This window comes from Muntiacus reevesi, chromosome 11 (assembly GCF_963930625.1).
Source record: "Muntiacus reevesi chromosome 11, mMunRee1.1, whole genome shotgun sequence".
Taxonomy (NCBI): Eukaryota; Metazoa; Chordata; class Mammalia; order Artiodactyla; family Cervidae; genus Muntiacus; species Muntiacus reevesi.
In genome coordinates, this window is record NC_089259.1 from 47,786,919 (window position 1) to 47,798,932 (window position 12,014).

A 12,014-nucleotide genomic window follows, 5' to 3' on the forward strand; every position below is an offset into this window, starting at 1 on the left:
CTGGGAGATAGTGGAGGACAAAGAAGCCTGGAGACCCGTGTCTGTGGGTTGCAAAGAGTCAAACATGACTTAGCAATTGAACAACAAGTATTTTTAGACAATGTAGCATCATCATTTTGTGGCTTTACTTACTCACGAGAGGTCTATAGATTTGTAAGGGCCTACCCACATATGCTCGGTCTGTTGCAGAGTAATTCAGTGCCCTTTCCAGTTAGCTGGGGGTTTCCATGAATTACACTGTGGGAAAAGGTGGATATGGGTTCAGTTCCCAATGTCTACTCTTCCCTATCTGCATTTTAGCTCAATATGAGCTATTTTCTACTTTAGTGATGCAAATCTGATTGGTTAAATCAATGTCTCTGTCTTAAAATATGGAGGTAGAGGGTAGAACGGGCCAAAATCCAAATAAGGGATTGTTTAATATCATTAGCATATTAATTAATTAATATGCCATCTCATCTTATAGGAAAAATATCAACGAGAACAGGAAAAACTGAGGGAAGAGTGGCAGAGGGCTAAGCAGGAGGCTGAGAGAGAGAATTCCAAGTACTTGAATGAGGTAGTGTTGGATCATGTCATCTTCTTTCTTCCCTACCTTGTTGCTGAAAGGGCCTGTAAAATGGAACTACCCCGTTTCATGTGGTTTTGGTCACACATTCACTTCTGTCACTCTCTCAATGTACTAGGCTGTGGTTTGTCACAATTTTGCTTTGATGTTTGAGCCTTTCTCCTAGTTGCTCTGCTGTGTCACTAAGCAATCCTGTCTGTAGACTTTAAGTGCGTCTTCCTCTTCTGTGTTACAACTCCACTCCCCACATGTATTTTGTCCGTTGTAAAACTTTCTTTTTATTTTTTTGAACATTTTTAATTAGAGCATATTATTGTCTTGGTTTCTTCCATACAACAATGTGATTGAGCTATAAAACTAAATGTATTATTTCAAGTGGAATTCTGGGCCAACTACAATAAGTATCATTTAAAACTGAATATAGACATGTCTTTTTGGAATGATAGAAGTGGGCAGATTTAGACGGGTTTTTCTTCTCCTTGGTCATGTAGGAACTGATGGTCCTGAACTCAAACAGAATTTCTCTGATGGCCCGGGAGCCTGCCCTGGCCACCAGGGGTGAGGAGTCCAAGTCTCCTGACAAGGAAGGAACCCGGGCAGAGGGAAAGATGAGGCACCAGCAGCAGGAGGAAGACGCGAATGAGGACCAAAGGAAGAAGCTGCAGGAACAGCTCACTCTTGAGAGAGAGAGGAAGGAGCAGCAGTATCAGGAAGAGCAGCAACAGAAGCGGCGTGAGGCGGAACAACAGAAGCACCAGACAGAGAAGGAGAGGGAGACTTCCATCAAAATATACCAGTACAGAAGGTCTGTCTCCACGGCCAGAGGGCACGTGTGGGTTTTCAGTTGTCTTGGCTTAGTTGAATGGATACAGCCGTATCCATTCCCTGCTTCAGAGGCACCTACTTGGTCCTCTTGCTCCCCACCGTCCATCCTTTACACAGGGGAACCCAGGCAGAGTGAACCCTTTCCATTGTCCGTCTGAGCTTGTCACCTGACTTCCTGCTCCGAGTTCCCCTGGTGCTCCCTGACATATTATAACATCATCCAATGTCCTCACCAAAGCCCAGGCAGCTTGGGTGAGCTGCATCTTGGCTTTCTGGTCTACCCAGCTGCCTACCACTCTTCACCTCACTTGGTTGCTTCTGGTCACAGCGGCCTCCTTCTCCTTCCATAAAAATGTCCAGTTTATTCTGCCCTGAGACTTTCACATTTTCTAGTCCCTGTATCTGGAGAAGGCTTCCCTTACATACTTGTGTGGCCCAGTCATTTTCTTTAAGTCTCTGCTCCTATATCACCTTGTCAGACTTTGCACAATACCTCACCTGAAATACATGCCTCTTCCCTCACCCTTTCTCTCCAGTATGCACTTGCCTGCTTTACATTATGCATTTATTTACTCCTCTGTTAACCTGCCCATCCCACTAAAATGTATTAAGAGGCCAATAAGTTTATTTTGGTTACCAGCCCAGGCCTGGAATAGTACTGAAACATAGCAGGCAATTAGTGTATGTTTGCAGGATGAATGAATTGCAAATGTCTATTGATGGTAGTGGGTCTCTGTTTTCTGTAGAGATGGATTAAAATACTTCTGTTTGTTTAGTTTTCAACTCAGAGACCATTCTGAGAATAGTCTATTCTGAGAAAGAGGGTATAATAACATTATTTTGATATTCATTTCTTAAACTCTGAGAAGGCATTTAAGTTCTAACATTTTGACCATAAACTCCTTTTCCATCTTTTAGGCCTGTTGATTCCTATGACATACCAAAGAGAGAGGAAGAATCTTCAGGTTTGCTTCCTAGTGACAGGTGTGTAGAACTTTAATTGTAATTTGGTGGGAGTAATTGGCTTCAGATAAATAGCTGAGGGCTTGTGTAAGTGTTTTGTAGGACTAAGTTAACACTTGCTCTTTTATGGGATACAAAGATATGCTGCTGATTGATCTTTGTAACCAACTGTGTAACCAACTACCCCTAAACTTAGTGACGTGATTATGATTTTGTGGGTCAGCATTTTGGACTAGACTCAGTCGCTGGTTCTTTTAGTTGACTGGATTCCTAGTGTATCTACCACCAGTTTACTAAGCAATTCTGCTTTGGGAGTTGACTGGCTGTCAGCTGGGGCAATGAGAGCAACTGGGCCATGTGTCTTTCAACATCCAGCAAGCCAGTACAGTCTCTTTCACATGTGGCTACACAGGGAAAAGAGAATTAAAGAGAGGAAGTATGCAAGGCAGTTTGTAGTCTAAAATCTGACCTGGCACACCATTGCTCTGCCACATTTTGTTACCTAAAGTCACAAGTACCTAAAGTGAGTCACAAGCCCAGCCCAAGTTCATGGAGAGGAGAAGAACCCTACCTCTGTGGGAGCAGCCACAGCGCTAGCAGAAGGGACAGAGAAAAAGTGTGTTCGTTTTTGCAATCTACCTGAAGCTTTATTTTAAAGGAGTTATAAGCAATAGTGTGAGTTTACTGAACGTTCCATTCAGACATCTGAAAGGAACCTTGTAGACTTTTTCTTAGTTTGATGAGAACTACTGGTCAGTTTCAGGGAATGAAGATCAGATTTCAGATACCTGAAAAGTTATACATATCCTAAAACATTAAATTTGATATTTTAAAGTAATTTTAAAAATGCTTTGCACTCTTGAGATCACTTAGGGATTCTGAAAAGTCTGTATTTCTCCGTTATATGACTATTAATTTGTGTTTTCACAGCTAAAATTTCTTTAGCAAGTTTATCTTAGAGATAGGGGAAGACTCATCTCTATAGGCAATCAGGATGACTGAATAGGACTCAAGATTAGTAAGGGAAAAGAAAAGGAATATACACAAAGGTAGTAATGAGCTGACATTAAGCTAGAAAAAATTTCTAGTGATGTATGACCTTATTTACAGTCATTGTTTCTGAATAACTTTAGATCATTAAAATGTGTATCTTTCTTTTTTAAAGATATGATTTATTTATATATTTAAATAAGTCTCATGTATGTAGCTCATTACCTTGAGAAAATAATTAGATCGCTGAGAAAGGAAACTTAAGGAATCCCAGAAAATAGGAAATATTCTAGGCAGTTGTGATAAAGCATGCCCTAGAGGCATTAAGGAGTATAGGTAGACATCATGCATTAAAAGCATTTTCTCCTGTGTTAATACAAATGAAACCACTCATCAATGTTGCTAACAGTTATGATACATTTTGTGTTGCACATAATTATATGCTGTATTAATATGTTATAAATGTGCATATATATATATATATATGATAATGCACTTTATATATTATTATTTGTTATTATTACTGGTATTTGAAATTGTGCCGAGAAAGGGAGAATGAGATGAGCATGTATTGATATGTAGACCCAAGTTTACCATCACAGAATCAGGCTGTTTCAGAAGTTGCCGATGCCAGTGTGCTCCGGCACCTCTTTGGAATGCTAAGATGGCATTTGATGAGTTACTGTGTCAGAGTACGACCTTAAGGCTCCTAAGTTGACTTCTTAACCCTTGGGAGCATGGAGGAAGCATTGACAGTCTGATGTTAGGCTGTCTGATAATAGATGCTTCATATGGCCTGGTAAGATTGATATCTGGTAGAGAAGAGGGTCAGAGTATTCAAGTCATTCCAAAAAGTCATAGGATTTCACTGTCATCAAACGGAGAGGATTGTCACATGCTTCTGTCTGTGTCTAGCATCATGCTCTTTTCTCTTTAGAGATGTCACCATTTTCTGCTAGTTTGTACAACATGAAGAATTCCTTGATATGAAAATAAATATGGGTCTCAACACACATGGAAAATAAATCAACTGCTTTAAAAATAATCTTTTTGATGTTCTTACTTCATAAATATGAAAAGACTGTTCTTCATGAGATATATGTAGTAATATGTTCTATGTTTTAGGAATAAATCCAGATCTACTACTGAATTGGACGATTTCCCCACAAATAAAAATGGTAAATGTGAATTTTTTTCAAAATTCTTCAGCATGACTGCTTAGCTATGCTATCACACCCTATGATAACTATTTTTAAGGTCAAGACATTTCAGGTTCATTAAGATTACATATTTGAAATACTACAGAATTTTAGCATTTACCCATCAGAGCAGAATTATCTTGTGCTTATTTTGGCTTTAGTTTATAATGGAGGGAGTACTGCAAGATTAAAATGATTATAGATATCTTAGAAATTATGTGAAAAATGTGCAAAGTGATGCTAATACCATTTGGTAATAGTGGATTTTATTTTGCCACCAAAGAATTGGGACAGTAATTTTCTGCAGCAGACCAGAAAATTGTATATAAACCTGAACCTGGACATGTAAATGACAAGATGGCAAAAAAGTAAAAATGATGATTTCACTAACTTGGCAAAAGCAACTTGGAACCTGATATTTTTAGTATAACATGAATTTCTGGACCATAGATCACTGAGGTTATGTAACTAAGGGAAGAAAACTAACCAGAAATACCATTTTAGGCATAGTTTGCCTACCAGGCTTTGAGTTAGGAAGGTGTTGGTCAGTTATGAAAATGACTGATGATCCACTTGTAGGTTGAGGTGGACGTGACGGACATGCCCATTTAAGTGGAAGATGACTCCCCCGTTGCAGTTTGTCACCGCCACGTGGGAAGATACAAACTTGTGATTGCCAACTCTTTTATTGAAAAACAGAAGTAAAAAAAAAAAGTCTGAATTTTTATTTTAAGGAATTTTGACCAGGAAGTTTGACCAGGAATTTAAAAAATTGTGTAACCTGCTGTGAGCCAAACAATATCCACAGGCCCCAGTGGTCTGATGGCAGCTAGTTTACAACCTCGAGTTAAAGCTTGTAGAATTTGTAGTTTCTGGTAGGTTTCATGATCACCCCCTTTCTCTTAACACAGGGAACCTTTCATTATCTGGTCCTAGTTTAACTGTTTGGCCTATTGTTTTCCCCGTAAGGGTCCCTTAACTATAACCAAACTATTGTCTCATTTTCCAACTTATCAGATGCTTTCTGATCTGGCTCCTCTGGTCTTACCTGTTTGGATTTCCAGTTTCTTCTCCCCTGTGCCTCGAGGTCACCATTAAAATAAAAGTTTAAGTACTTTCATCTGCCATGAAACATTTTTAACATACAGTGATCATATTCTCATTTGAAAGTAAACACATGACCTGTTAGTAATAACAAGTATGACTCTCAGAAATAGTCTTCTTAATATTTGTGATTTGTGTTATTGATCTGGCTATTTTTGTACATATATTTTCTCCCCTGAATAGCACACAGTAGATGTTATCAAATATTTTGTTGGAAAACTTGGTTATTCCAGTAAGCCATCTTTAAAATAGAAAACATTTTATTCTAAATCTGACCAAATTGATAAGATGCATGTATGTACCAATGTAAACATAGATGTGTATAAGAAATTTTTGGTGGCCTTGCTCATTGCTTCCTGGAAGATAAACTATGGCAGAGTGAATTTTGAAAGAAAGACAATAGCCATGAATCTGGAGAGCAAATGAAAAATCCTTAGGTGAAATTTCCTAATCCAAGTTAAAATGGGGAGGTCCTCTCAAAGTTATGGATGTTTTACTCAAATCAGGAATTTATCAGCAAATCTAAGGAGACAAAATTTTTTATTCTAAAGGATAAAACCTGACTTAATTGTCATTCATAAATTTAACATCCAAACTACCACTCTGTCAGTTCTCTTAAAAGAGATACAAGTCAAAAAAAAAAAAAAAAGAGAGAGAGATACAAGTCTGATAACATTCCTTAGCCATCATTTGGATTACTTGGCTATTTTTCAGTTTCACAAAAGCCATTTCAGTGATTGAATATGCTGTCATTCCTATGGTCTGGTCATGACTTATTCTGTGACTTAACACCATGAAGATTTGAGCCATGTCAGCTGGAAAGAAAAGAAAGTGAAAATTGCTCGGTCATGTCCGACTCTTTGCGACTCCATGGACTATATAGTCCATGAATTTCTCCAGGTCAGAATAATGGAGTAGGTAGCTGTTCCCCTCTCCAGGAGATCTTCTCAACCCAGGGATTGAACCCAGGTCTCCCACATTGCAGGCGGATTCTCTACCATCTGAGTCACCAGGAGAGCCCCTTGTAAGCTGGAGGTATATGCCTTTATGTCTTGGCTCTCTCCCCAGGGTGAGTGTACATTTTTTGAAAGAATAGAAAGCCCTGTTCCCTTGCAGAATTATCACAGCAAGCATTCAGTGAGCAGGTGCTTGACTAATTTTAATTCAGGAAAGAAGGAAATAATGGAAGAGAAACTTTCTGGATGAGCAGTTTGTCATTTAACACTGCTGAAATCAAGACCAAGACCTTTTTAGGCAGCTTCTTAGTTTTCCCCAGTGTCCCCCTGATATGCCTCTGGAACTGGAATTGGAATTTCCAGGGACAGGAGAGACTGTTACTTTATCTTCTGAGGCAGCAGTCTCATTGAGAATTGATAATGTGAGCCTGTGTGCCCACTGTCACTTTCTTGTTTTGGCTCTACTGTATTTGGAGATTTTTCTACTATCCTTGTTTTTAATGCACTAATCCTGCAGCTTTCGATATTTTTAATTTAGGAAGCAATAGATACGCAGACCGAAGTGGGAGCAGTAGCTCATCACAGAAGAGCTCGAAGAAGGAACCAGCGCCATCAGGAGCAGAGTTGGAGAGACAGCAAATCCTCCAAGAAATGAGGAAGAGAACCTCCCTTTATGACGACAACAGCTGGATCCGACAGCGCAGTTCCAGTGTCAACAAAGAGCCTATTTGTCTGCCGGGGATTATGAGAAGGTGTGAGACATCTTTGGAATGATTTCCCTTTCTGTACTGAGGTGCAGATATTTAATTTCTAGGCGTGCTGGCTACTTTGGATGAAAGAGATGTCATCATTTCTTCTCTTACGTAAGATTTTGTGAGAGAAAGAGAAGCAGAACCAATGTCATTGGGCACTTGACCCGGAGCACTGATTAGTGGCAGACCCATGGCAGGCAGTTTATCGACATCATCTCACTTCATCCGGGAAGAGTGTCTTGAGGCAGGAGTGGTAATTCTGCTTTTCCACAAAGAAGCTGTGGCTTGAGAAAGGAATGCATGCGGACAAAACCACGTGGCTAGTAGGTTGCAAGGCTGGATGTGGAGTTCTGATGTGTGATTCAGGCATTTAAATAATTGACGGGCTTAGTGCTTCCTTGAATGATGATTTTTAAAAAATGAAGCCTCCGTTTCTAATAAGATAACGGTTAGATTGGAATTATGAAAATGATGTTCACAAAGTGTGTAAACCTGGTATTTGCAACTTTAAGGAAAATATGTAGATAGAAATTAATTGCAGATGAGAGGATGAACTTAGCAGAGGTATCTGGGGTAAATGAAAACTGAAGCTACTTGTGTTCATTATTTCCACTGCTGATAAGCTGATGAATCCTTTCTGTGTTTCAGAGGTGAATCTCTGGATAACCTGGATTCCCCAAGAACCAATTCTTGGCGACAGTCCCCGGGGCTCAGTCAGCCGTCAGGAGTCTATGCCTCGTCCTCCGTCCAGGACTTCCGTCACCCCCCACCGCAGCTGCTGTCCACATCTAACCGCGCCTACATGCGGAACCCCTCCCCCAGCATCCCCCCGCCCTCAGCCGGCTCTGTGAAGACCACCGCCCCAGCCCCCATACCGCGCAGCCACTCCCCCGCACCTCAGCAGCCAGGCTCCCAGCCACGCAACAGGTGAGGCCCTTAGCGTTTTCCTTTTTCTTTCTTTAGACTCGAGGGGTAGTTTTCATTAAAAGTTTCCCCAGATCCATCCAAGCGTTCCAACGAAAAAGAAAAACAAGGCTTTTTGAATGTGTCAAATTTAGTGTTCCTTTCCCAGATCAATTCAGAAGGCTTCCTTAATGTCTTTCCGTGGCAACCCAAGGGTATTTATGGATGTCTTATGAAGCCATGGAAGCCTTTAAAATGTTATGACTCTGCCACTGTCTCATTTACTTGGGCCTGTGGTCAGTGTCTCAAATGCAGACAGACCTAAATAGATTCCCAGCTGTGGAATCATAAAAACGTACAGTAGCTCGTGAATGCATGGCAAAGTGATGAGTAAAAGCAGTACTGTAAAATGCTGGACTGTTTTAATGGGACTGTAGTATACACTCATTTTATAGAGACTGAGTGTGAAGGACATTGTAACCCAGCCCCATCATCTGTGGAACTTTGTGCAAGCTGGCTTTAAAAATTCTCAAGTTATTTATTGCATTTGGGGCTTTTGATTTCTAAAACCATTGCTTGTCTCTATCTGGCTGGTCAGCATCTTGCTGAGATTACTTCACCTGAATCCTGCAGGGCATATGCTGTGGGAACTGTGAGCGTTAGAGTGGTGGGTCTTGTTTTTTGACATGGAGTAGAGCTCAGACATCAACATGTGTTGGGGTTTTAGGTCTGTGTAGCTTCTCCACAGATCCCTGAGGCTTCATGAAACCACATCTAGCAGTGTTTCTGTTGAGACCTGAAGGGAGTTCTCCAAGCCTGTAATGCCGATGAAATATTGAAAAGTAGAAACACAATGATTAATATTGAGATTTTTTTAAAGCTGTCAACTAAAGGATTTCGTTCAGAGAAGATATTTTTATTCCAGCTATAATGTGTCTCAGGGAGTTTGAATTGAGGGAAGGAGTGATGAAGATTCATGGTAAATTTGGAAGGAAGAACAGAATCAGGGGAAGGCAGAGGAAAGAGTACTTACTTAAGTACTCAGTAAGTAAGTGTTTACTTACTGAGAATCCTGCCCTTGGAAAGCAGAAAGGAGACAGGGCTGTGGGCTTCTCTGCCCTGAAAAGATCTCTCTCTAGAGTACAAGGTGCTCAAACAGGGGACATTCAACAGCAACACCCTTTGCAGTGACACTGAAGTGCTGTGCCCATCTTGCGGAACGCAAAGATAAGTAACCTTCACCTTCCCGGCTGGGAGAGGAGATAAGACGTGTAAACAAAGCAAAGCAGAGACTCACCATGCCTATCTGAATGCTAGCTGGAGTAGTTTTCATGTCGTTCTTTGCAGAGGCAGTCCAGTAAGCCAGAGGCATTAAGGAAAGCACCAAGGAAATGCTTCTGTTTAACTGGATTATTGGGTGAATGAGAAGGAGGTTGACAAAGTAAGGGTGAGATGATAGGTTTAATAGACTTGCAGTGCCTCTTGGAAGTAGCTGGGGATGCTCTTTTAGTAGCAGTAGGCAAAGAACATGATAAGGGATGTGCTTTGGTGACTTTACCTGGATTAGAAGGGCACGAGAACCTTGCCGAGGACAGATGTGGCCTAAGGGAGATAGCAGAATGGACCGATGACGCAGAAATCGTTCATTTCTGTAACTAGGTGTCAAGGGTACCAGAGCCATTGTGGAGATCCTTCAAGGTACAGTATAATCAAGCCATGATTGGTTGGCTGGTGAAAGCTTTCCTCCCGTGGATATATAAAGACTTTCATAAAGGATGGTTCGTGTTAATACTGGAATGTGGTTTTTAGATGAGAGGTTTGAAACGGATGAAAGCCTCCCTCCCATTCTCGTCCTGCGTCTAGGTCGGTCAGTGGGAAGCGAATGTGCTCCTGCTGTCATAACATTCTGGGCAAAGGAGCCGCCATGATCATCGAGTCCCTGGGTCTTTGTTATCATTTGCATTGTTTTAAGGTGAGACTGAGCCAAACAGCCCGCAGGCCTGCAACGCTTTGCTTGGAGAGCGCATGGCTTCTTTGAGCGCTGGGTGTGGACCCGCCACTAACACGCTCGGTGCTGCCTCTGTCGGTCTGCACTGCCCTCGGAATCACAAATGGCCTCCTCCTGCTGCTGCCTCCTCACACCTTGACCCTGGGGGCACCATGCGCTTCCTATCTCCAACTTAAGATTCTATAAGTAAAGTTTACAGTGCATAAATGCTTCCTCTAACATGCTGCTTTGGTTATTAACAGCATGGGGACGTAAATTATAAGTGTCCAGAAACCTAGCTTTGCATAGGGAGAGTGTGAAAGAAATTACATTGTAAATATTTTTACAGTTGCAGCTAAGGGGTTCTTACACATAAGAAAGAAGTAAGACTATATAACTGCCTTATTTTGCAGTATCTGTCTTTCGAGACACAGTTATTTGATTCTTGAACTTGTGTTGGGCCAGAGAGAGAACTTCTGGTTGTTGATCCTGGCGTTCTGCAGAGCTCAACTTGTTTTAAATTGTCTGACTCTGGCTCGGGTGGTTCCCTGACATAACAGAATGAGTCAGGGTTATTAGTGTTTGAGCATGTGGAGCCAAAATACCCAGCCATGGGTATTTTGGGAAAGCACCATGTGTGAACACTCATGGGCATGCCCGGATGGCCCACTCCAGGGCAGAGAGCCAGAACCTAGTCTTCTTGCCCTTGGCCAGTTCCTTCCCATGGTGCTTTATCCTGTCCATCCTCCGGGAGAAAGGAAGCGTTAGCTTCTTTAAGCCAATCAATGAATCATCTCTACTCTTTTGGTATAGTTAAAATGAAATCTTGGCTCTAAAAATTGGCTTTATGAATTCTTTCATGTCTCATCCAGCAGGCTTCATTTTAACCTAATTATCTTTTGGCCTTTTTTTTTTTTTTTCCTCCTTTGCTGAAATGTCTCTAAGCGCTTAGAAACTGCATTTTATTTTGCTCATTTTTTTCCCCCACCCTGGGAGTGTTCCCAAGGGTTCTTAAGCTAAGTGTGGGTGTTCCCTGTTGTTTTTGTTTGTCTCCCAGTGTGTGGCCTGCGAGCGTGACCTCGGAGGTTCTTCCTCAGGAGCCGAAGTCAGAATCCGAAACAACCAACTGTACTGCAACGACTGCTATCTCAGATTCAAATGTAAGAGAGCAAATCAGGGAGAAAATTTCTTGTCTTTTACAGAGAGCACGGGTTCCCATGTACTTCCCTGAACCTCTGACCAGCTCCCCTTGCAGCTCCCCTTCCAGCTCTCTGCCCTAGAGCTCCAGGCTTTGGGAATCTCACTCTGTCCCCTTCAAAGAGGGTCCAGTGAAGGGGTCCATGGGTCAGTTCTCAGCTTCCAGCTCCACAGGGTTGGGTGTGGGGCCAAGGACCTGGAGACGGATGTCAACTGGGGAGTCAGGACAATGTTCAGTGCAGTTCAGTCTGCTCAGAGTCTGGAGAAATTTCTAATGACTCAAGGGTGCAAATCAAGTCAGTTAAAAGGAGTCTTCTGTACAGCCTCTCATCTGTTGCTTGGCTAAGGATTGGCCCCTCATAGTTTTAGCTGATTTCTATTATTTACCAATGTGGGTCTGATTATGTGATTTAGAATATGACCAACTTAAAGACTGTGGTTTAAAAAGAGAATAAAGAATAGTCAGTATATGTTTGTTACTATATAATCATATCCTATCAACATGGACAATAGTTTAAAAGGAGAGCATTAATTCTGATTGCATAGTCTTTCAGCGTCATTTTTGAAAAA

The 12,014-nt window shown here is 41.4% G+C and overlaps 1 protein-coding gene across 5 annotated transcripts in view; it reads left to right on the forward strand.

Moving 5' to 3' along the window:
* Nucleotides 1–12,014, forward strand: part of LMO7 (LIM domain 7) — a 213,336-nt gene that overhangs the window by 199,784 nt on the left and 1,538 nt on the right. For 3 of the 5 annotated variants that reach the window (XM_065902118.1, XM_065902119.1, XM_065902120.1), the window contains 9 exons: nt 467–559; nt 1,060–1,373; nt 2,312–2,377; nt 4,472–4,524; nt 7,144–7,357; nt 8,006–8,284; nt 9,920–9,958; nt 10,124–10,232; nt 11,305–11,407. In XM_065902118.1, coding sequence (XP_065758190.1) covers nt 467–559; nt 1,060–1,373; nt 2,312–2,377; nt 4,472–4,524; nt 7,144–7,357; nt 8,006–8,284; nt 9,920–9,958; nt 10,124–10,232; nt 11,305–11,407 — 1,270 coding nt within the window. The remainder of the gene's footprint in view (nt 1–466; nt 560–1,059; nt 1,374–2,311; nt 2,378–4,471; nt 4,525–7,143; nt 7,358–8,005; nt 8,285–9,919; nt 9,959–10,123; nt 10,233–11,304; nt 11,408–12,014) is intronic. The other 2 variants (XM_065902117.1, XM_065902121.1) reach the window with 1 other exon arrangement.